The sequence below is a fragment of the Strix uralensis genome, chromosome 27, assembly GCF_047716275.1.
Source record: "Strix uralensis isolate ZFMK-TIS-50842 chromosome 27, bStrUra1, whole genome shotgun sequence".
NCBI classification, from domain to species: domain Eukaryota; kingdom Metazoa; phylum Chordata; class Aves; order Strigiformes; family Strigidae; genus Strix; species Strix uralensis.
In genome coordinates this window covers 4,723,917-4,745,458 of record NC_133998.1, presented here as the reverse complement: position 1 = coordinate 4,745,458, position 21,542 = coordinate 4,723,917, and the positions used below count along the sequence as shown (strand labels likewise).

Genomic DNA, 21,542 nt, shown 5'->3' with positions numbered 1-21,542 from the left:
CTTGAGGGAAATCAGGCACAACTTGCACAAAGACTTAATTGGTTATTTATTTACGGGTGGCTTCAATTATGCCCCCTGGGACTGCGTATTTATTCTCCTTGTTCAACAAAACATTCTCCCTTTCTAAAACCAAAACAACCTGAGGAAGCAACCTGGCACTTTTGCAGGTGTCTCAGCCTCCTCTCCCCTTCTGCAAGGTGTAAACCTCTGGGTGTGCATTTCTGCTTGGGGCTGTCAAAGTGCTTCAAGGAAGCTGGGGTGGGCTGCTGCCATGGGGAGCTGTCAGTGGTCAGAAGGAGCGATCGGAGGGATTTGAGTAGGGCAGAAGCATGGAACAGGTATCAGCTTGCAGTGTGACACCCCGCTCTGTCCCTGGTGGTTGCTATGGCATTTTCATTTCTGGTTCTTTGCATGGGGAATTTGTATTTATTCCGTAGTTACTGAGAAAACCTCCTCAATATTGAGGTATTGGGCAGGAAGCAAGCTTGGAGCAAGAGCTTCTCGCCTTATGTGTATTATGTGTATCTCCATCTGCCTCTTATAGCTGCTAGTTAATACACTCAACCCGTTTTCTTCTGCTCTGAAGAGACTCTTGTGTTTAGGGCTGGACCATATGTGTGTGCCTGTCAGGGCTCCTTTTGTCTTTTAGGGACTACAGGCAGTTACTGACATCTTGGCCCCATCAGCTAGCTGATTTGTGAAGCTGCTCGGGCAGGCTAATTACTTTTGAAAACCACCTTACTTGTCCAGTAGACCTGAGTGCATGTGGCCTGCTCTGTATGTCTCACTTTAGCCACAGGGATGGAGTCTGCGCCGCAGTGCTGGTGCTTACAGTGAAGGTGGGACCAGCTGACAGCTTGCCAGGCTTCAGTTTCCTCCAGAGAGGGTTGTGTGTTTCTGTGATCAGGGTCTACAAGCTCAGAAATACCCCATCTCAAGTCAGTTACCTCCACAAATTTTTTTTAAGATTATTAGACTAATCAATACTACCATAAAAACAGTGACATGGGAAAATTAAGTCATTCTATCACGTTTAATTTTTAGATCAGTCTGAACACTAGTGGTATGCAGCTTTAATTACTGGAACTTGGCAAAACATGCTGAGATATTCAAAATCTCTCAGTAGGGATTTCTCCTGTGAAAGACTTACGGATTTGGACCATGGGTGACCAAGTAAGTAACTTAAGTTTTTCAGGACAAAGAACCTCAAGACTAGGGTATTTGCTGCAACATTTCAAGCCTATCTTCTGTCATGGAAGATAACGATCCAAAATATTTCAGTAGCCCCTTTTATGTTAGAAGTTCTGTGCAGATTAGTATAATCAGGACTAGTTTAAGTACCCCTGAAGTACATCCAGAATTTATATGTGGAATTTATACATGGAACCTTTTTTCCAGTTGAATATAGAACCAAAAGGCTGATGTAAACCCTCATGTTCAGGTGCTGTGGTTAGCCACCTCACTCTTCACTGAAATCCATACAACTCAGGCATACAAATATATTTGATACAAAAGTTCTAGGAAATAGGACAGTATTGGACTCCTAGGACGCTTCTAAGGAGATGGAAAACCCATGAACATTTGGGCCATGTCTGCATGGAAGAATTTGTGCAGCACAACAGGAGTTAGGAATTTGGAGCCAGATTGTCTACTTGTCATTTTAGACCTTGCACTGAGAATGCAGTTCGTGTTGCTATCATCTAAAATCTGTGCTGAGTTTCATATAGATGACGTTGTGGTTAAGCCTTGTAAAACTGTGGTTTCCAGGTGTCTACGGGCTTGTGCCCACATTACTACGCTACCAATGCGAGTGCATTTTCAAGGTTCTAGACCTGTCACACTGTGTTTTTACTTGCTAATATGAAAACTCTGGATGTGGCGATTTTGGATTGTAGTTATAGAGTACAACACAGCAGCATTGATCCAGAAAAATATATTTCTTCCATCTTTCTGTGGCAAATCCTCCATCCTATTTTAAGACCACTCAGCCCCACTGATGGCCATCTCAGCAGTGATAAATAGCCACAATAAAAGACAATTGTACCTACAGGGAATCTTTTCATACAGAGTCAAGACTGTGAAATTTTTATGGCCACTACTCCTGTTCTGCTTTTTACAAGGGATATTACCACTTTCTAGAAAAATCCTTGTGACACCTTTTAAGTGACATATTCACTGAATTAAATCAAACAACAAACTAGGTAAATTCAAGAGAAATTAAGAAGACAAAGCAAATAAGAAGAAAAGTAAGTGCCTATATGCACACAAACGCAAGGATGAGTGCTCGCTCCCAGTGCCCACGTACGTGCACCCTCTCCTGTTCACTGATACACAGGTCTTATATTCATGGATACTTTTCACACCTGCAAGATTAAAAGACACGGGGAATGTAAAGGACATTTTTCTCCTTAGATATTTTTTATCATATGAAATTATAATTTCTTCGTAATGGGAATATTCTCTCCCCCAAGTTTTGTAAACATTCGTGGCACTACATAATCGTGTGATAAAGCAGTACAAGAGAGAATGCTAAAATTAGGATGGGGAATGGCTGTATCTGCAGCTTTCCTTGGGGCTGCTCTAAATGAAAAGTGATCACTAATGAAGTCTGTGCCAGTGTCAGAGGAGGAAAGCGCTCTCTTGGGTTAGGAATTACCATGTCTGCACTGCTGTCCAACAGGGAGCAAGCACTCGCCGTGTAATACCCCTGGAATAATTCATTAGCTCCCACCAAGCAGCAGTTACGGGAAATCCTTGTATCACTTTACACTCCAGCCCACGTGAATTCCAAACCTCACAGTGAGAGAGCGGGTTCAACTTATAACCCTGTTTTTTGGTGAAAATCCAATCACGTGTCACATCCTTCATCCCAAAACTGTTTCTGAAAATACATGAGGTCCATCGTGACTTGGATAGGTGTTGTAGGTAAATTCTTAATGCTAGTTGTGGCTTTATATGCCCACTAATTTCAGATGGTCTGCAGTTCTCATACATTCCTTCCAGAAACTGCAGCTCTGCTTCTGTAAATGCTGACCTATCTGCTTAGGCTGGAGACACTGCACTGTCCAAACAGCGTATTCATCATGTTACAGCCTACTGGAGGAGATGCTGCAGTGTTTTCTTTCTTTGGAAGGCACTTTTTGTGGAATTGAGAGCCTATCTAAGCCTGTGTTTTCTTATTTAAAAATGGAGACAGAGTGAATGATTTTCAGAAGAAGGGGAAACTGAGTTTTGTAATTCCTGAAAATCTGAGTCATTGCTACCCGCTGCCAGTTACCACTTTAGGAGCTCAGTCTGGCAACCGTGTCCCAGTAGGCAGAGGAAGTGGGAAATATTTGGATATTGTCCAAGAAGAGAAGTTCTTCACAAATATTTCTTGCTGTTACAGTGGTGGATGGGAATCAAGTGTGTGTTGCCCAGGGTTTTGTGAAAGCCTGCAAACTTTGTGTGCAGACAGGCATTGCGCTGCCCTGAGCTATTATTGCACAGTAGTGCCTAGGCTGAATTTGGCCTCACTGCAAATGCCATTAGTTTTTGAACTAATGCAGAATTCTTCCATCTCTGACATGTTCTAAGTGCAAACTGGGTGTGACGGAAGAAAGCTGTACATAAAACGCAGCAGATTACAGGCATCTTCCCTTTCAAATGAAGCTGCAAGCTTACAGCTTCTTTGCTAAACACAGTAGTCTCAACCGCATTGTAACACTTTGCAGGCTCTAGCAGAGAGAGTGCCTGATGAATTCAGCAGCTTCAGGACTTTTCAGCTTTTTTACCTGAAAAAAAATGAGCTGATGAAGATTCAGACCAGGCTGCTGGAGGGCTGGAAAGGAAGAGGAACCATTTTCCCACAGAGAAAATCCCAGTGTGTATCTGGACTGAAGCTCATGCTGCTACTCAGCAAAGACTGCTCATTAAAGGGGAGATGCCTAATGACAATGAACACCAGTCTGTGGTGCCTCTCTCCAGAAAGCTGGCTTGCTCCTTTTTTTAAGGAAAGCCTGGGAAAATTTCAGCTACTTTGACAGGAACAGTAGGAAATGGTTGACAGTCTGCACTGAGATGCAGTGAAACTTCGCTGCATCCTGGAGCGATCCATCTGTATTTGAAGAGGACAGATATCTCTATAGCAACCAGTGTTTGTCACTTGGGCAGAATCCTCAGGGATTAAATGTGCTCTCTGTCAGGTGCTGTACACCTGAGGTCCCTTTGTTCACTACCCTTGACTATTTTAGAAATAATTGTCTCTGTATTTTAGCATCACATAAGCCTGCCAGTACTAGTATCGTTCATGGTTCAGGCAGTCCCAGCCATTTAAAGCAGGTTTCTTAATACCCAGGGAGTACGCCTATGCCCTGTCACTATTTGCCTTCTCTCAAGCTGTGCAAGAGTGAATTTACTAAAAGGTGTTTAAACTGTGCACAATAAATGCTGCTCTGGCTACATTTGGACTGGGGTACCATCCCCGGACAAGCAGCACATGGGCAAAGATAGAAAGAGAAATGTAATAATTTTTAAAAAAATGGCAAGTAGGTAGAAATGAGAAAGAGAGAAGAAAAAAGACTTCCTGAGGGATACTACAGCTAACAGTAGAACTCCAGCGACAGAAGCTGTTCGGTTGTTGCTCCTAGTTTTGAGTTCTATAGTGCAGGACAACATCCGTGACCCACCTGCTGATCCCCCCACAGAGGGGATCAGTGTGTGCTGCTGCAGCGCTCGCCCCTAGTGCCCATTGCTGAGCTCAGAGGCAGGAAACTGCAGCTGTCAACAGAGAACAAGTAAAAAAATAAAATCTTTGTCCAAGTGCCCTTGGAATGCCCAGGGAGAGGAGGTAACTGGTGCAAACATCTCAGCAGAGGCCCTTCCATGCTGGTCTGTTTTCCAATATTCACAGCACGTTGCTATTTCAGTTTGTTTCAGTGTGTGTTTCGGTATTTGTTCAGTGTAGCTTTTCCCATCAGAAGTGCTGCTTTCTCCACGTCCTGTGGAAACAGAGATGGTGCTATACCAGCCAAGCAGATTCATTCGCTCGGAACCACTTTCTGCTTCCCCATTTTGTCGCAGGAGACCATAAGCTATTATTTTTGTGGCTTTTTGCCTTTTCCAGGAAACTGAACTGAGCATGTCAGAGAAAACCAGTATCAGACAAAGCAGCTGCTGTGTTTTTTCTGTTTTTCTCATGAAATGAGATTTAAGAGGCTGGTGTCTATCCTTGTCTGTATCCCCTCTGTATCCCTCTGGCATACAGAGGAATAATCAAAGAAAAATTAGTAATCTGTATTTATGGCCCCTTTTGCAGACAATACTTGATTAATCTCCTCAGTCATCTAGGCAAATAAGAAGAGATTAACCGACATCCTAATCTGTCATAAATCAAACAGGCAGGGAGACGAAGCGTCTTACCTTAAGAGACACACATTACAGAGAGCCTGCATTAGGGTTTAGCCTACATTATTCTAAATCTAATTTAAGACAACATTAGGACTCTGAAGTCACAGCTTTTTAGACTGTTCTTCAAGGCACTGCAATATGTGACATGCTGTATGCATCTCACACTGCATGTACCTGTCATTATTACTGATTACCAATTCTTGTCACTAACAAATCAAAGAAAATTAGCTCACTCACTGATTCAAGCAGTTGGTTGCAGTGGGACCAGAAGTCCCCAACTAGCAGATCTTTTTTGGAAAGTCAAGATGTGCCAGCTCGATTGAGAAGCATCAGGGGCTGGGATAATTGGAAAAGCAGCAGCTTGCTTTCTGCAGGAATGCAGCGTTTGGGTTACAGTTTCTGGTGAGTTTTCTGTAATTTGCAAATCATACAAAATCAACCAACCAAATCTTTTCCAGGGACATTTTTTATTTCCTCAGGCTATAAAAATGTTCAAGCCTCTAAACATAACAGACCTGTTTTCCTGCATTCCACGCCTATAGCCTACCTGTACCCTAAAGCGAAGATGAAATCACTCTCACACTGATTCTTCCTAAAACATTACATTCGAAAGCTCTCTAAAACATTCCCTCCCCAGATTCTCTTTTGGAACATAAAGGAAACAGATAAGGGTCATGATAGAAAATATTATAAATGGTATTTTTTTCTAGGGATAATGTGTGAAAGATGCAAATGCACAAGTGTAAAAGAGAGACCAGACTCAAATATACTCATGAATGTTGATCTTAGCACTATCAACATCTCCTTTTTGTCAGAAATGTCATCACAGAGGTGAAGTGAGTAGCAACAGTGAGTCACGATGGCAGCGGCAGCGTGGGCTCTGGCATGATAGGGAACTTGTTTTCTCACCGTCTGTCTGTTCCATGAGCCATCATCTCCCAACAGCTTGCTCACAGACCACATGAGAGCTGGATTAAATTCTTAGCTGGGAGGTAATTTTGTGGGTGTTTACCAAGTCAGAACCACTGTTGGTGCCTCATGAAATCTAAACCCCTTTCCTCAGAGTGGATGGGCACACAGGACAAACCAGATCTCCTTGGGGTCAGTAGTAAGAGCATCCTAAAGAGGTAAATATCAGCATTCTGTGTGCAGAGTAACTGGCTCAGCTTTGGTATCAACAGTGTATTTTCTCCATTGCTAGTGGTTTGCCTTATCAGTGTCCTGTCTTCTTAGCAGAGATGAAAGAAGCTCATACTAAATCCAAACTGTCTTTGTGAGCTTCCTAGAAAATCTTTTATGGATGTATATTCTGATTTCTCATTATTTTGGCAAAGAACTAAAATATCTTGAGAGAAAAACCCTTGCTGCAGCAAAAAGCTGGTTAAGGTTGTAGGAAATGCCGTGCTACACCAGCCTTACCTTCCATATAATCCTCGGTCTTGTGTCTTACCCCAGCCAGTTGGGTCCTTTAAAGAACAGCACAAGAAAGGCAGACAATGATAGCTAAGGGCCCAAATAAAGATGTGCTACTGTGAAATGCATAAAGCTGTGGTTTTTAATACTTCTGTGTGTCCTGTGTGCTATTTGGACTGTCACTCAGCGCTGATCTAGTGCTTTACACCTTTAAAGCACCGTACAGCCAGGAAATAGGCAGCAGGAGGAAGCAGGCAGGCATTTGGCAGCTGATCACCTGGCAAGTGTTAAAAGGAACAACTTCTCTTGCTCAGGAGATGGCCAAGGTAACATCCATCTTTATCTTCTGGGTCTTTCTGCTTAGCTGGATTATGATTTGCTAACTCTTTGGACAGAATGTGGAAGAATGTACATGTTGTCATTATAATAAAAGGAAAAGGGGAAACAAGAACATTGGCTGCTCTAGCTTGATGTTCTACTGTATTGGCTTGGCCCTTTCTCACATAAGCTCTTCAGTTCATTTACTGCGAAGAATTACTAATATTTTCTGTAAAATAATCCTACGGGTTTGTTTTTTTTCTACAAACACAGTAAGATTGTAGAGCTTTCCCTGTCTGTGAAGCTGATCTGCAACGATGAAAAAGCTGTGGACACTGGGTTTGGCTCACCCTGTCTAACAGAAAAGGGAAACCCGTCAATCAACAAGAAACGCTGAGAGCAGCAACTGAAACACTTTGCCTTTTCCATCAGGCAACCAGGGCCTCTTTGAGGATTAAACCTATTGCTAAATTTAGCTGCATCTCACTAGAGTTAGTATCAGGAGTTATCAGATCAGAACATCTTTGGAGGGAATGACGTCTGTCCCGTGGAAGCCTAAGCCCTGGCGTGCTTCTCTCCTACCCTGCACTGCAGCAGAGTTTGGAGCCGGGAACGTTCTGCACAGCCAGCACAGCATGGGACTCTTGAGACGTGGTAGGATTTTTCAAAGCCCTTGAAATACCTATTCTCATCAGCCTGCCCGTTTATTGTTCTGTCCAGGTCCCGAGCAAAATTTGTTGATAACACTGAAATGGATGTCACGGGAGAGGGGAAGGGTTAAACCACCTGAAACATTCTAATGCTTTTTTCTGGAGTTTTTTTCAATATGCATAAGGCTTGCACTGACCTTTTCCATTGGGTCATACAGAGACTTTAAATCCCACACTCCAACACAATTTACATTCTCAACTGCTCTGATTAATAGACATTTTAAAAGAGTTAGATCTGGGGGGAGACAAGTGAAACCCTTCAGAAAATAAATAGCCCTTTGCATGTCCTCATTTTGTGAGCCAGGTAGATTGCCTGGGTCATGTTTCCCTCTTCTCTCCCATCTCTGTGCCGTGAAAGCAAGTTCCTCCCTCCAGGAAATGCCCAGCTACCATTTTCATTCTGGTTGGAGCAGAGTCTTAAGGAAGAAGCATATGTGCAGGTAAAGTAGGGCTTCCCAGGGGTGTAAGAGCAGCCCACTAGAACCCTGTGTCCCTGCTGCTTTTCGAAAGATCCACCTTTGCTTCTTGGGATGAAGGACGCCTGTCTGGAATCGTACCAAAGACAACCAGTGCTGAGCCATGGAAATTCAAGAAAGGTTCTGTATCTCTCACTATGAAAGGCTTCACTAGATGAAATTTGTGACTCTTCCTTATGGCAGTTGCCTTCTTGATACTAATCTCATTCCAGATAAGGTACTTTGAAGGTGTACAGAGCTTTAATTTTAACATCTCCTGGAATATTTCTATCTCTTCTTGATTAGCAGCTATGATTTGACTCTGGCACTTCAAAAGCAGCAGCTAAGAGTACCGTGCTAAATAAATATTCACGGTTGTTTAAAGCATTTTGATTTTTTTTCAGTTTTAAATAGAAATACTGAAACTCCACATAAATATGCTAGAATTGTGTGTGTGGTTGTGTATGCGTGTGTATATTTACCTGTCCCAGGTGAATGTTCTCCTTCCTCTTACAGTGACAAGAGGAAAGACAGAGTCAACTGGTATAAACACCAAAGGAAGTTACTTCCCTTATTTCCCTCCCTGAAATCTCAGAAAGTCTGCTTGGATGACATCACTACAAATGCAAAAAAAGCAATGGACCTTTTACCATGTTATTTCCATTTATAACATGCTCAGGCATACTTGTAGGCAAACTTATCAAAGTTTGATCTCTCTCTTCAGTTAGAATCAGTTTGTCATCAGGTCAAGGAGACTTTAAGTAGATCAAGGAGCCTGTGGCTTCCGAGACTGGTGAGAGTAAAAGAAACACATGTATTTCCTCAAGTGCCAGTGGACAATCAGAGTCACTTCACAATTTTTATTTGTTGGCGGCTTTTATAAAACAAAATTCCCTTGAATCATACATCTCATAAAACATTTATAGTGTTGTGCATGCTAGGGATACATCAAGTTTCAGCAGACCAGTATCTGCAAAACCAGACAGTTGAGGTGTCAGGTAGAATTCTGGCTTTCTACTGAAGGGGAGGGAAACTCACAAAATTAAGGCACTGTCAAAACCCAAGCCCACAAATCATTTGACCTTTTGTCAGGCCTTTCATCCAGTTGTATACAAGAAATTTTTTTTCATTTTTAATTAACCGTCAATTTCAATTTTGAACAGGGACACCAAAAAAACCCAAACAACCCCATGCTTTTCTTAAATTCTATTTATATTCCCAGTTGCAAGATGACAGCAGCAAACCTTATTGCTAGGGCTGGCAATGTGCTGCTTAACTGAAAGTCCAGTGCTACGTCCCCGTGCATGCCACTTTCACCGCCGTGATCCCAGCCCCTGGATGATGACACTTCTAAGAACAAAATCAGTTATAAGAACAGCTTAAGACTAGTCTAAAAGCCAGTATTCACTAAGCAGAACATGAACGAACTGACAGACTCCTCCCTGAGCCATGCAAGGCATTTCATCTTCTTCATGTGTTGGGCACAAGCTGCTTTCACAGAGCAGTAGTTTGGCCAAAAGGGACCTACGAAGGATAATCAGTATCTTCAGCTGGTGTGCTTTTATCAGTCCTTAAAGTAGTTTTAATCAGCTGGTGGGAAATCCACTTCTTCAGCCTTTATACCTTAATTTAAAAATACAGGAAGTGTTCCTTCCTGCACCCAGTGAGTGTTCAGGCTGTCCTTCAGCACACCAAAATCACTGCTTCAAGCACAAACCAGCACATAGCTGTGGGCTTAGGACCATACTTAGAAGTATCCAATTCTCTATATAAAGATCCAACATTTTAAAAAAGCCAGTTTCAGGTCCATGAATTAGATGCCCTGGCAATTATAAATAAATAGTAATAAATACTTATTTACACTCACACACCCTTCTTGTATCCCACAGGATTACAAACAAACCAAAACCATGCTTCTTCCCGAGTTAAATATGATCAGGTTTGAGGTGGGACACACTATTACTAACAATGTGCAGCAAGGCTACACGACAGTTTGGCATAATAACAGTACCAATACATAGCACTCAGAGCATTTCACAGCTTCAAAGCTCTTGCAAACACAGGCTTAGTTAAGAAAGGGACAGTGTTCTATCCATGAAGAATCAGAGGGAGCTTAAGTGATAGAAAAGGAGTTTAGCTAGGACACCAGTCGATGTCCTTATTGCATATAAAATGTCACATTGATTGGATATGGCAGATGTGGGAGCTAGGAAAAATTAGATCAGGCTCGTATGAGACCATTTAATTTCCTTGAGTATGAAATCCAATTTCCACATTGATTGTGTCTTAACAGTTTGTTGTTTTGGTAGACATCAAAAAGGTCAATGAAAACTCAAAGGAACTTATGAGTTGCAGGAGCACAAACCATTACCTCCATTCATAAATAAACCCAGTGAAAGATTTTATATCAATTGAAAATGCTGCATCATAACTGCTGACAGCTTAGGAGCTGGCACCCACTTATCATCCTGGCACAAATCTACAAATCCCTGAAAATATGATCAGAATAGAGAGACAGAGACCAAGAAGCAAGCAGCAGCACAGAGAGCACAAATGAAATTCAGGGACCCGCCTGGCAGTGTCCTGGCTTCCACCTCTCCTCTGGAGTCTGAGAAAGACTGGAGGATAAAGGAGGTCACAGGTGGCTCTGAGACTCAGCTCTGGAAGGATTTTCTTGGCCTATTTACTGTGTGGTTGCTTTTTTATTCAGCTTTTTTTGCTTTCCGTTTCCTTGTGCCTTCATTTAGCTCCTCTTTTGACTTTGCAGGAGGAGGCGGAGGATGGGAAACCTCATGGGAGGCCCCATGCTGATTGTGATGATGACTACTGTGTCCACTGGAAACCGAGCCAAAGAAAACTGGGCAGATGAAGCTTTCCACCGGAGCAAAAGGTGAGGCATGAGAGTGGGTTGCCGTCATGAAAACCTGCCGTGCAACAGTGAATACTTAAAGATCACATACACCAGCTGTGAAATACTAACTAGTAAGGAGCTTTCCACTGACCCCGGATAAAAGTCCCTAGTGCTACACGACTCAAGGCTATATCACAAGGATCTTCTACCATACTGCCTCTATGATGGAGAATTTAGCCTGTAATTTCCTGAGCAGATCTTTCCTGTATGTACAGCCAATGCCTTCAACGGTGGCTCAGAAAGGTGAACACCCCCAGTCTAAGTCTGTACCCTTTCTCTGGTTCTGTAGATTGGTTAGCAGCAAACCTGCTGTAAACTTACCTTGCAAACTATCATGAACATGGTGAAAAAGAAGATGAGGTTGGCTTCAGAGACGGGGAGCCAGTGAGTTTGTTGCAGCGTGAAGAGGATTGTGCCATACAGACTAGCCTTTGTAGGGCTAGAAGAGAAATAAAGAAATTTTCTAGGTTTGCATTGTTCGCATCCAGTCCCGAATGGTTCTTTAAATTCCATTTTTGGTCTGACAGAGAATTTACAGGCCACCTACTTACAAGGACATATGAAGAATTTCGTTTGTTTCTGGCTTCCAGACCCCACGCAGCAGTTGCTCGAAGTTAGACATCAAGGCAACACCAGAACCTGTAGAACAGTAAAAGTGAACAGCTAGAACTGCTGCTCCAGGAGAGAGTTCCCCCAAGGGATAAGGATAACCTAAGGGGAATAAAAGGTTCATGACATTCTTCCCAAATTTAAAAGAAGTTAGCCTAAAGTAAGAGAGCAGGACAAACGCTTTCTAGACTTTGTGATGCAGGGAAAGGGCATTTGCCTCTGTTCCAGTTACTGATGCTCAAATGCTTGCTCCAAACAAAAGCCAAAGGAAAACTGACTGGGCTGTTTCAACACTGGTAGAACTCCCCTGAAAAGATACAGGCGAGGCCAGAGACAGTACAACATGGGAGAAAGAATAAACAATTCCTGAATTCTCCAGTTGTCCAGTTCTTCATGCCTCCATTAAAGCGAGATGATGACTCAGCTGACAGCCACTGCGTGAGCATGAACCCACACCTGTGTTCTAGGGAGCGGGACTGAAGCCAGCTGACCACATCCACTAACCAGCCCACTGGCCAGCACCCAGTAATGTGGTCACCTTAAGCTTCACTCACAGCTTCTCCCATCCCTCCCCACAGGGCTGGTGCCTCCCTGCTGCATTAGGAGTATCTCATGGTTCACCTTTGACCCATCCAGTAGCCACCATAATGAACCACCCGTGGTGGTAACGGTGATGAGCGTGGTGGACCCCAGCTGCAATTTTGCGAACTCTGACCACTTCCTTCATTGCCACAAAGATGAGCTTCAGAGGCAGAAAGCTAACACACTTGTAGAAGAGGTTCATGGGACAGAAGAATATCAAATACCTGGAACAAAATCACAAAGAGGTTATTTGTTTGTCCTGATCTGGGATGTACAGAGGGGATTCAGAGTACTGTGGGGTTAGCCTGAATTACGTCAGGGAGAAGGAAAGGCACATACAACCCATACGCACTGAGGAAATGAAACCTGGAGCAACTGTAGTTAATTTGTGCCTATTTCACTAACATGATGACTAAAATGCCCCCAAATCTTCAGCGTGGGCCATTCCTCTACTATATGTGGTATCGGTGCAGCGTGTGCTGCACCGTTTGTGGTTTGGCCACAGTTCAGCTGCAGCAGCTATGAATAGAAATGCCCAGTGGTTGGACTGCACCCAACCCATATCATCAAAGACAACTGGTCAGAGAAGCTGGAAACTAGATCTAGGAATATGAAAGACTCAAAAACTACCTCACCCCGCCTCTTCTTTCCCCAGTAAATCCAAGCAAGATAATACACGTGTGTCACACAAGGAGAATACCTCCCTTCACACCGGACGGTTCTCTACACAGCCAGCAGCGTCTCACGCTTAATAAATTGGGTGAAGTGCAAAAGACTCACCAGACTGCTGTAGCCAGGATGACACTGGAGTTATTACTGAAGTAATCAATCGGTGGTTCCCCAAGTAACAGATCAGCAAGTATGTAACTTCCAAAGCAGTGGAGCATAGCACAAAGCCAGGAGGCAAAAGGGCTCTTACGAGACATCTCCACGGCTCCTGTGAAGCAAATTCTAAATGAGAAGATGGATTCAGCAAATAAGCAGAAACTTCAAGACCCTCTGAGAAGGAGGCTTGCGGTGCATGTTCTCCAACAAAATAAGTCAAAGAAAAGTGCTTGTAAAACAAAATACAAAAATACGTATTCTGTGAAACCTGAACAAGTACCAGACACTGTCAAGAAATGATACGTGTGATCCCAGCTTGCAGGCCCCCCGTAAGGTTTCAGATGAACTAAGTCATTAGAAGGTTATGAATTGGCTAAGCGTTTATCTCTGGTATTTGCTGCTACTTACTGCAATCAGAAAGAACAATTTTTCCCTTGAAAACAATGTCTTTTTACAGTCTGAAAATAAAATGCATACTAGTACCATTCTCTCCATTCTCTCCATTGCTTCAACCTAGGTGCCCTCTAGAATTCATGAACAATCTGTTCAGCTCTTTCATTCAAAAGATAACCTGTAAAAATAGAACAGTAATTCTTAATCTTTATTTGAAAGAAGAGGATTTGAGGATTCTTCCCTGCTCCTGTACTAGTTTGGAAATGCCCTTTGAAAATGCAACTAGATATTAAAACAGCATTACTATTTGATAATACTTTATGGTCTCCTCCCACAACCTTCTACTGCCTTTTTTTTATTCTTCTAGCCATTTTCATCCACATCTTCAAGGAAATCTCTCAAGAACATCAGTTCTGTAAGACTGTTTCATCACCTTACTGAGAGCAGCCCTGCAATTGAGAGCAGCCCTGCAGAGAAGGACTTGGGGGTGTTGGCTGACAAGAAGCTCAACATGCCCAGCACTGTACGCTCGCAGCCCAGAAAGCCAACCGTGTCCTGGGCTGCATCCAGAGCAGTGTGGCCAGCAGGGCGAGGGAGGGGATTTCTCCTCTCTACTCCACTCTGGTGAGACCCCCCCTGCAGTGCTGGGTCCAGCTCTGGAGGCACCAACATCAGAAGGACACAGACCTGTTAGAGCAGGTGCAGAGAAGGCCACGAAGATGATCAGGGGCTGGAGCACCTCCCCTGTGAGGACAGGCTGAGAGAGTTCGGGAGGTTCAGCTGGAGAAGAGAAGGCTCTGGGGAGACCTTAGAGCGGCCTCCCAGGACTGAAAGGGGCTACAGGAAAGGGGGGAGGGACTCTTTATCAGGGGGGTAGGGATAGGATGAGGGGTAATGGTTTTAAACTGAAAGAGGGGAGATTTAGATGAGATATAAGGAAGAAATTCTTCCCTGTGAGGGTGGGGAGGCCCTGGCACAGGTTGCCCAGAGAAGCTGTGACTGCCCCCTCCCTGGAAGGGTTCAAGGCCAGGTTGGACAGGGCTTTGGGCAACCTGGGCTAGTGGAAGGTGTGCCTGCCTGTGGCAGATGGGGTGGGACTGGATGGGCTTTAAGGTCAACTTCCAACCCAAACCATTCCATGATTCTACAATTAAACTGCTCCAGACTCCTTTGTGCAGCGTTTCAGATACCAAACTGTTCAGTAAGCTGGTAACAGGCAGCCAAGAGAGAGAGAATGCTAAAATGTTATGTCAACATTACTAACAGCAGCCACCTTAAATAGCAGTAAGTGATCAGCATACCTAAAACTATGACTGCTCAGACTCTTCCATCCTCAAAGACATTCGAACCAGCTGAAAACAGTGGAAGTGAGACAGCTGCAACAGCCAAGCTGGTTCTATAGGAACCTGAAGTTTAGCTTGAGGCTTAAATTTAGTAACACTTGTTTTTCTTTGGCTCCGTGAAGCCATGCTGTCTCCAAGGAGGAAACAGGACATCACTGTCCTGACACTGATCTTCACCACAGGAGCTGTGGGATGAAATGGTGTAGGAATCTCGTAAAGAATACACCCCAGCCTTGTCCAGTCCAAGTGGATTACTGGCCTTACATATTTTTAAAAGCTGTTTTCATAAGGGTTGCCTCTAAACTGCTCTGTTCAGGCCTTAATGCTGCAAGACAGCTGTAAGTGATCAGGCCTCGAAAACCCAGCACTTCTGTTTACATGGAGTTTAACTAGAACAGTATGTAGATTGTGTGGCACGGAGATCTCACAACTGGAGGATTTTAAAATTATACCGAAGTGTGGTTTTAGTTTTTTTCTCCTCAATCATGGGGCAGTTCACTGAAACAGTTCAAAACTGAGCATGAAGAGGGCACATGCTATCAAAGGTACATCGAGAGGACAGCAACAGCGCAGAACGTGGAAGCTTAAGATGCAGATCTATCGATCTTCACAAGATAAGCCCAAGAGAACAAAGCAAGGTCAGTTAGGGTGCCTGAGAAGAGATTATGGCATAGTCTGGAAGGTGGGAAAAAAAGGTTTTACTTACAGCCTTTTTGTATATAAATAGGAGGAGAGTATTACCACAAAAATAGAAAAGCAACTGGGAAGAAACGTAACACTAAGTCCTGGGATAGCCGCAAAGAAGTGACTGAACTTAAATACTTCAGTGTGGTCGGAATCCAATCCTAAATAAAATGCAAGATTAATTTTCAGAATCAGAGTGACTAGATCTTGGAGGTTTTTTCTGCTTTATACCTCTGAAAAAGCAATTCAACAAGGCTCTGAGCTCTGAACGCGGCTGCTTACAGCGAAACCTGCGGAGGACAGGACAGGAGGACAGGGTTGGCCTGTTGGTGCACAAAAATTGTCAGGTTTATGCCTCAGAAAACACGACTCGAGCGGCCCGCAGGGCCCTGCCACCCCCCGCCCTCAGAAGGCGGCTTCCCCCGGCCCGCCCCGCCCTGACTGACGGGGCCGGGCCCCCGCCGGCTCCCCCGGGCCGCGCCGGGCGGCCAAGGGCGCGGGGCCGCACTCACCCGGCTCGTACTTGAGGTAGAGGACGGAGACGATGAAGTAGGCCGTGTCGAAGAGCGGGAAAACGGGCAGGGCCGCGAAGGCGGCCGCCAGCTCCCCGAGCTGCAGGGCCCCCGCCAGCTCCATGGCGCCGCGGCAGCGGCCAGCACCGCCCGCCCGCCCTCCCTCCGCCGCTCGCCGCGGCCCCGGCCCGCCCCCGGGCCCGCCTCCGGAGGGACGTCCCGGGGCGCGGCCTCGCCTCTAACGGGGCCGCGGCGGCAGCGGGAGGCGTGACCGGGTCTGGCCCAGGCCCGCGGGACGGCGGCCGGGCGCGGAGCCCCCTCCCGCCCCGGCCCCGGGGAGCGCAGGCGCCGCGGGCAGCGCCCGCCCTTTCCGCTTCCGCCGCCGGAGCCGCCGCCATGATCGGGGACCTGCTGCTCTGCGGGTAGCGGGGACGGGCCCGGGGGGCGGCGGCCCGGTTGGGCCCGGCCGTGCCTGACGCGCTCTCTCTCTCTGTCTGTCTGTCTGTCCCTTAGGACGCTGCTGATGAACGCCGGGGCCGTGCTCAACTTCAGGCTGTGAGCGGGCGGGGACGGGGGGAAGGGGGGAGGGAGAGAGGCGCCGGTTTTGGGGGGACCCCTCACCCCGCCTGACACGGGCCCCCCTCGCTGTCCCGCAGGAGGAAGAGAGACACGGAGGGGTTCGGCGAGGAGTCGAGGGAACCCACGACCGGTAACGGAGGGAGCCGGGAGCCGCGGAGCGGGGCCTGAGCTCTCCCCCGTGGGCTGCCTCAGGGTTGTCTGAATATCCCCAGGAACGGGCGTTTTCTGACGGAAATTCCTGGTTAAGGCATTTTCAAGGCGCCAAAGTACAAGTTTAACCCCATTTTGTTTGGATGCGAATTACTCTGTGGCTGGAACTTAGTTTACTAAATTGCAACCTAAAATTTACCTCCATGATGTTTACATACAGGCTGGATAAACCAATACCATCCGATATTGGTGATTTGAGAAGAAATACGAAAATGCATATTTTGTTTTGCAGTTTTGACAGTAGGGGCCTGTGCTACAGAGGTAACGCTCTGCTTGTAACTGGATTTCCAGTTTGGTGTGTGTGCACGGGCATTGCTCCCTGTATCTGCTGGGTGAAAGTCCCAGGAAGACTGAAAACTACAACAGAGGGCTGTCCTTCCCTTTTTAATAGTGTGACCCCTTTTTATCTTTGTTTATTTTGCCACATGCCCTTACAGGGATGCCCTGAAGGTAGCATGGATTGTTTACCTAAAACTTTGACTTTCAGGTTTTTGTTGTCTGACCATTTTGAGTTTTTTCTGTCAGAGCTGCTTATGGTTTTTAAGGCACTGGTGAAAAGGTGACTTGCCAGGACATTAGGTATTTTTCACATCAAGGGCTTCTTCTTTTGATCTTTAGGTGACAATATCAGAGAGTTCTTGCTGAGTCTCAGATATTTTCGAATCTTCATTGCCTTGTGGAATGTCTTCATGATGTTCTGCATGATTGTGTAAGTAATGCCATACAGCATCTTGTCATTTGTTTATAGGAAGATCTATATGTTGGGATTTTTCTTGCACATATATTGCTTTTTGGATCTCTTTCTCGCCCGCTGTATTGTTCCATAATTCCTTTTCATTTTACTTATTTCACTCTTCAAAGAGATGTTGGTTGACCTCACAGTTTTTTGGTAATATGGGCACCCGTAACACATGAAAACCTTCTCTGCCAGCGTGTGAGTCATTTAGCCTTAAATACAGCGTTCCTCGTTGTGGACTGCTGGATAAAACATCACTTGGGTCAGCATTTCAGTTTAACTTTTGGGATGTTTATCATTTTCGGGGGGGAAAAACCCCACCAAGTAATAGAATCAGCCTGGAGAACAGTCTCTGGCAACAACAGGCTTTAGTTCTGACGGGCAGGCTCACAGGCTGCCTTCCCCTCACTTACGGAGCTCTGTGGTCTGATGTATGGGGGAGCGAAACCGCTGGCCAGATGTGCACTGGTGGTGTGAGTTGGAAGGGCATTGGTGTGACTGGTCACAGTTGTACGTGGTTCTCATCTGCTTTTTTCCTGTTGCATCCACTAGGTTATTTGGATCTTGAAAGTCATCCACAAATACACCTGTTAACTTGGAAGAGACTTTTGGCTGGAAACAACTTTTCTATAGAGTAAAAGATTATAATGCTTTCAAAACACAGCCCTGGGATTGTGGCCTGTTCTTCGGTACAAACCCCTAACACGTTCCAGGGACGGGACATGTTCATCCTCTTCAGCCAGTCATGTAATCATACGGTGCATGCTGGTTTGCTCGCTGCTGGGGGAATTGAGCCTTTAGGCTGCTGAGCCAAAAATCTTCAAAGTAAAATTATTTCAACTTCACTGAAATAAAGAGAACTTTAAATTGTTTTGCTAGGCTTAGAGTGCCCAGTATGCAGGGTAGAACTGGAGCATGACTGAAGACCACGGTCTTAAAACTCTGTGTTGTCAGTCACTCCCAGCTCTGGATGTGTCCGCTAATGTCACCGTGGCGTAGGGTACTTGGAAGTTGCACTTCCTGATTCTCATTTTTATAAAGTTGAGCAAAGTATTGGTGTAACTTCACTATTCCATTTAGTTTTGTTGCAGAAATAGAAAAGGATTTAAAAAAAATGGGATTCTCACCTTCTCAGTGTTTTTCCAACAAAATGCTTTCTAAATTAAAATTTCAAAGATAAGGGGTTTTTTTCTAAGCAATATGTAAGGGATTTTGAATAGCAAAAATAATTCTATAAGCCAATGCTAAGGAATAGTTTTGAAATAATCTTGGATTTGGTTCAATAAAGTTGTTCTATTTAAGGGTAAAATGTCTATTCGATGCTGTGTTCATTCTCTTGCAAGAAAAATAAATTCAGTATTGGTGTGTTTTTTGAGAAATTTTAGTAAGTCTTGTGTCTGGTTGCTTGCGTTATTTTTATTTACGTTGAGCTAGCCTGTTTGACCAGTAACCTTGCCCCCAGCATCACCAAGATAATTTAAGGGGGAGTGCAGTGCTGAGAATCTTTTAAATCAAACCAAACTATTAGTGGAACTTCCTTGGCCTCAATTTCTTTAACTGTCTGACTGTTGAGGAGGAGAGAGAGGTCTCCTTTAAATGAATCTGAAGCTCAGGTTTTAGCGAGTACCTTGAATTTTATCTGGATGCAGTCGGGTAGTCAGACACATGTTGGGCACTAACGGCAATTTACTCAAGTCACCCTCTTTTGCATAAACTGAAGTTTTGATGTTAATGAAACATGAAAGGGGAAGGGTAGTTCTGTTCTTCTGGGGATGGATAGCTTGAGGGAAGATGCCTTGCTGTCCTGAACATAGAAAAATGTATGGAGGAAAGGATCCTTCAGGTGTGGTTTGAACTGTCCAAAACCTTACAATCCTAGGTTTAAATTTAAACATATTCCTTGTCTTTAATTTCTGTATTTTATGTTTTTACCTTTTTCTAATTCTTTTGAATGTGCAAAAAAAAGCAGCAGGCTGCCTTGTCATGGCATCTAAACAAAATCCAGTGCTTTATGTAGTTCTTGGAAAACATTTTCTCCCTAATCTTCATTAAACCAAGTAATGTAAAGGGGAGGGGTGGAAGGGGCTGTCACCATCTGTGCATAACCCAGTAGAGGCCCCTGGACTCAGCGCTTGGGCTCAGTTTTGGACTCAGGGAGAGGGCAGGGGTTTAATTCTTACTCGGAAAAATAGTTGATCCTGTACAGAAGTGACAGTCTGCCTTCTGAGGAACACTGCATACAGGAAAGAGGATGATCGAGCTCTACTGGTAAAGGAATACGGACAATTTTATCACTCTAAATAGATTATGAGGCTTAATAGCGTGCTGTTGCCTTAAGATTTCAGTTCAAAACAATAAAAGTTGTCACTCAGCTTTTAAGTAGGTGCTTTAAAATTACCCCTTAGTTTTGAGCTGCTCTTAAAGGCTTTGGAAAGTTTAAATGTTGGGCTGATCACTTACCTAGTGTGGTGCAGGATGCCTTTCACTTAAGTTTTTTGTTGTACGGCTGCTTTTGTACCAGGTCCATTTTTGTATTACAAGCTTCTGAAAACCTGACTTGCCCTTTACTAGTGCTTTCTTCTGAATCAAGGAGACAGTAGAAGTGGGAAGGGAAATACATCTGTAAAAAGAACTATTTGTTCCATTTTTGTAAGGTTAATTCTTCCCAGGTAATGGCTGAAAGTCTGTAATTGTTTCATCACCTGTTATGTTGAAAATAATGAAAAAACAAAGTTCTGCCACTTGGCAAAAAATATTTTTTTCCAAAATACACTGGACTTTTCACAACTTAAAGGACCCCATTGCCCTCCTGTGAGCCTGAAATGAGGCATTAGGTCTGCCACATCCAAGGAGCGCTGGTTTATTTCGGATATTTATCCCCTCGAGCCCTCTCTCCCCACAAGGCTCGTTCCCGCCCAGCACAGAATCATCTCGGTTGGAAAGGACCTTGAAGATCATCCAGTCCAACCATTAACCCAGCACTGACAGATCCCAACTCCACCAGATCTCTCAGCGCTGGGTCAACCTGCCTCTTGAACACCTCCAGGGATGGGGACTCCACCACCTGCCTGGGCAGCCCATTCCAACGCCTGACTACCCGTTCTGTGAAGAAATACTTCCTAATATCTAGTCTAAACCTTCCCTGGCACAACTTGAGGCCATTACCTCTTGTCTTACCGCTCATTACTTGGTTAAAGAGGCTCATCCCCCCTCTCTGCACCCTCCTTTCAGGGAGTTGTAGAGGGCCATGAGGTCTCCCCTCAGCCTCCTCTTCTCCAGACTAAACCCCCCCAGTTCCCTCAGCCGCTCCCCATCAGACCTGTGCTCCAGACCCTGCACCAGCTCCGTTGCCCTTCTCTGGACACGCTCGAGTCATTCAATGGCCTTTTTGGAGTGAGGGGCCCAAAACTGAACCCACTCATCGAGGGGCGGCCTCACCAGTGCCGAGCACAGGGGTAAGATCCCTTCCCTGTCCCTGCTGGCCACGCTATGGCTGATACAAGCCAGGATGCCATTGGCCTTGGCCACCTGGGCACACTGCTGGCTCATGTTCAGCCGGCTGTCAATCAACACCCCCAGGTCCCTCTCTGACTGGCAGCTCTCCAGCCACTCCTCCCCAAACCTGTAGCCCTGCTGGGGGTTGTTGTGGCCGAAGTGCAGCACCCGGCATTTGGCCTTATTGAAGCTCCTCCAGTTGGCCTCAGCCCATCGCTCCAGCCTGTCCAGGTCTCTCTGCAGAGCCTCCCTACCCTCGAGCAGATCAACACTCCCACCCAACTTGGTGTCATCTGCAAACTTACTGAGGGTGCACTCGATCCCCTCGTCTAGAGCATCAATAAAGATGTTAAACAGGAGTGGCCCCAACACCGAGCCC

At 45.1% G+C, this 21,542-nt stretch overlaps 2 protein-coding genes across 5 annotated transcripts; one reads left to right on the top strand and one right to left on the bottom strand.

Annotated features, from left to right (window-relative positions):
- Positions 1–9,111: 9,111 nt before the first annotated feature.
- Positions 9,112–16,299, bottom strand: TMEM38A (transmembrane protein 38A). Of its 4 annotated transcripts, none has more exons than XM_074851586.1 (7): positions 16,144–16,287; positions 13,695–13,782; positions 13,167–13,323; positions 12,426–12,610; positions 11,747–11,834; positions 11,517–11,634; positions 9,112–11,208 (listed from the first exon to the last, which is right to left on the bottom strand). In XM_074851586.1, exons 3-7 carry the CDS (start codon positions 13,310–13,312, stop codon positions 10,987–10,989), a joined length of 759 nt encoding a protein of 252 aa, XP_074707687.1. In that variant the 5' UTR covers positions 13,313–13,323; positions 13,695–13,782; positions 16,144–16,287; the 3' UTR covers positions 9,112–10,986. The 4 variants fall into 4 exon arrangements, with proteins under 4 accessions (XP_074707687.1, XP_074707689.1, XP_074707688.1 ...); XM_074851588.1 differs by having other exon boundaries at positions 16,155–16,257; XM_074851587.1 differs by lacking the exon at positions 16,144–16,287 and adding an exon at positions 15,863–15,991.
- Positions 16,300–16,446: 147 nt separating this feature from the next.
- On the top strand, positions 16,447–19,052 carry SMIM7 (small integral membrane protein 7). The gene is made up of 5 exons (XM_074851589.1): positions 16,447–16,565; positions 16,657–16,698; positions 16,800–16,852; positions 17,551–17,641; positions 18,221–19,052. Exons 1-5 carry the CDS (start codon positions 16,540–16,542, stop codon positions 18,234–18,236), a joined length of 228 nt encoding a protein of 75 aa, XP_074707690.1. The 5' UTR covers positions 16,447–16,539; the 3' UTR covers positions 18,237–19,052.
- Positions 19,053–21,542: the final 2,490 nt, after the last annotated feature.

What these genes read in the sequence shown, in the direction of transcription:
- TMEM38A (XM_074851585.1), bottom strand. Translation starts at nt 16,267, where the DNA reads ATGGAGCTGGCGGGGGCCCTGCAGCTCGGGGAGCTGGCGGCCGCCTTC. An exon ending in ATCCTGGCTACAGCAGTCTG is followed by an intron (nt 12,611 to 13,166) that starts GTGAGTCTTTTG and finishes ATTTTGTTCCAG; the next exon opens with GTATTTGATATTCTTCTGTC. An exon ending in GAAATTCTTCATATGTCCTT is followed by an intron (nt 11,635 to 11,746) that starts GTAAGTAGGTGG and finishes TTTCTCTTCTAG; the next exon opens with CCCTACAAAGGCTAGTCTGT.
- SMIM7 (XM_074851589.1), top strand. Translation starts at nt 16,540, where the DNA reads ATGATCGGGGACCTGCTGCTCTGCGG. An exon ending in GCCGTGCTCAACTTCAGGCT is followed by an intron (nt 16,699 to 16,799) that starts GTGAGCGGGCGG and finishes GCTGTCCCGCAG; the next exon opens with GAGGAAGAGAGACACGGAGG. An exon ending in GTCGAGGGAACCCACGACCG is followed by an intron (nt 16,853 to 17,550) that starts GTAACGGAGGGA and finishes TTTGATCTTTAG; the next exon opens with GTGACAATATCAGAGAGTTC.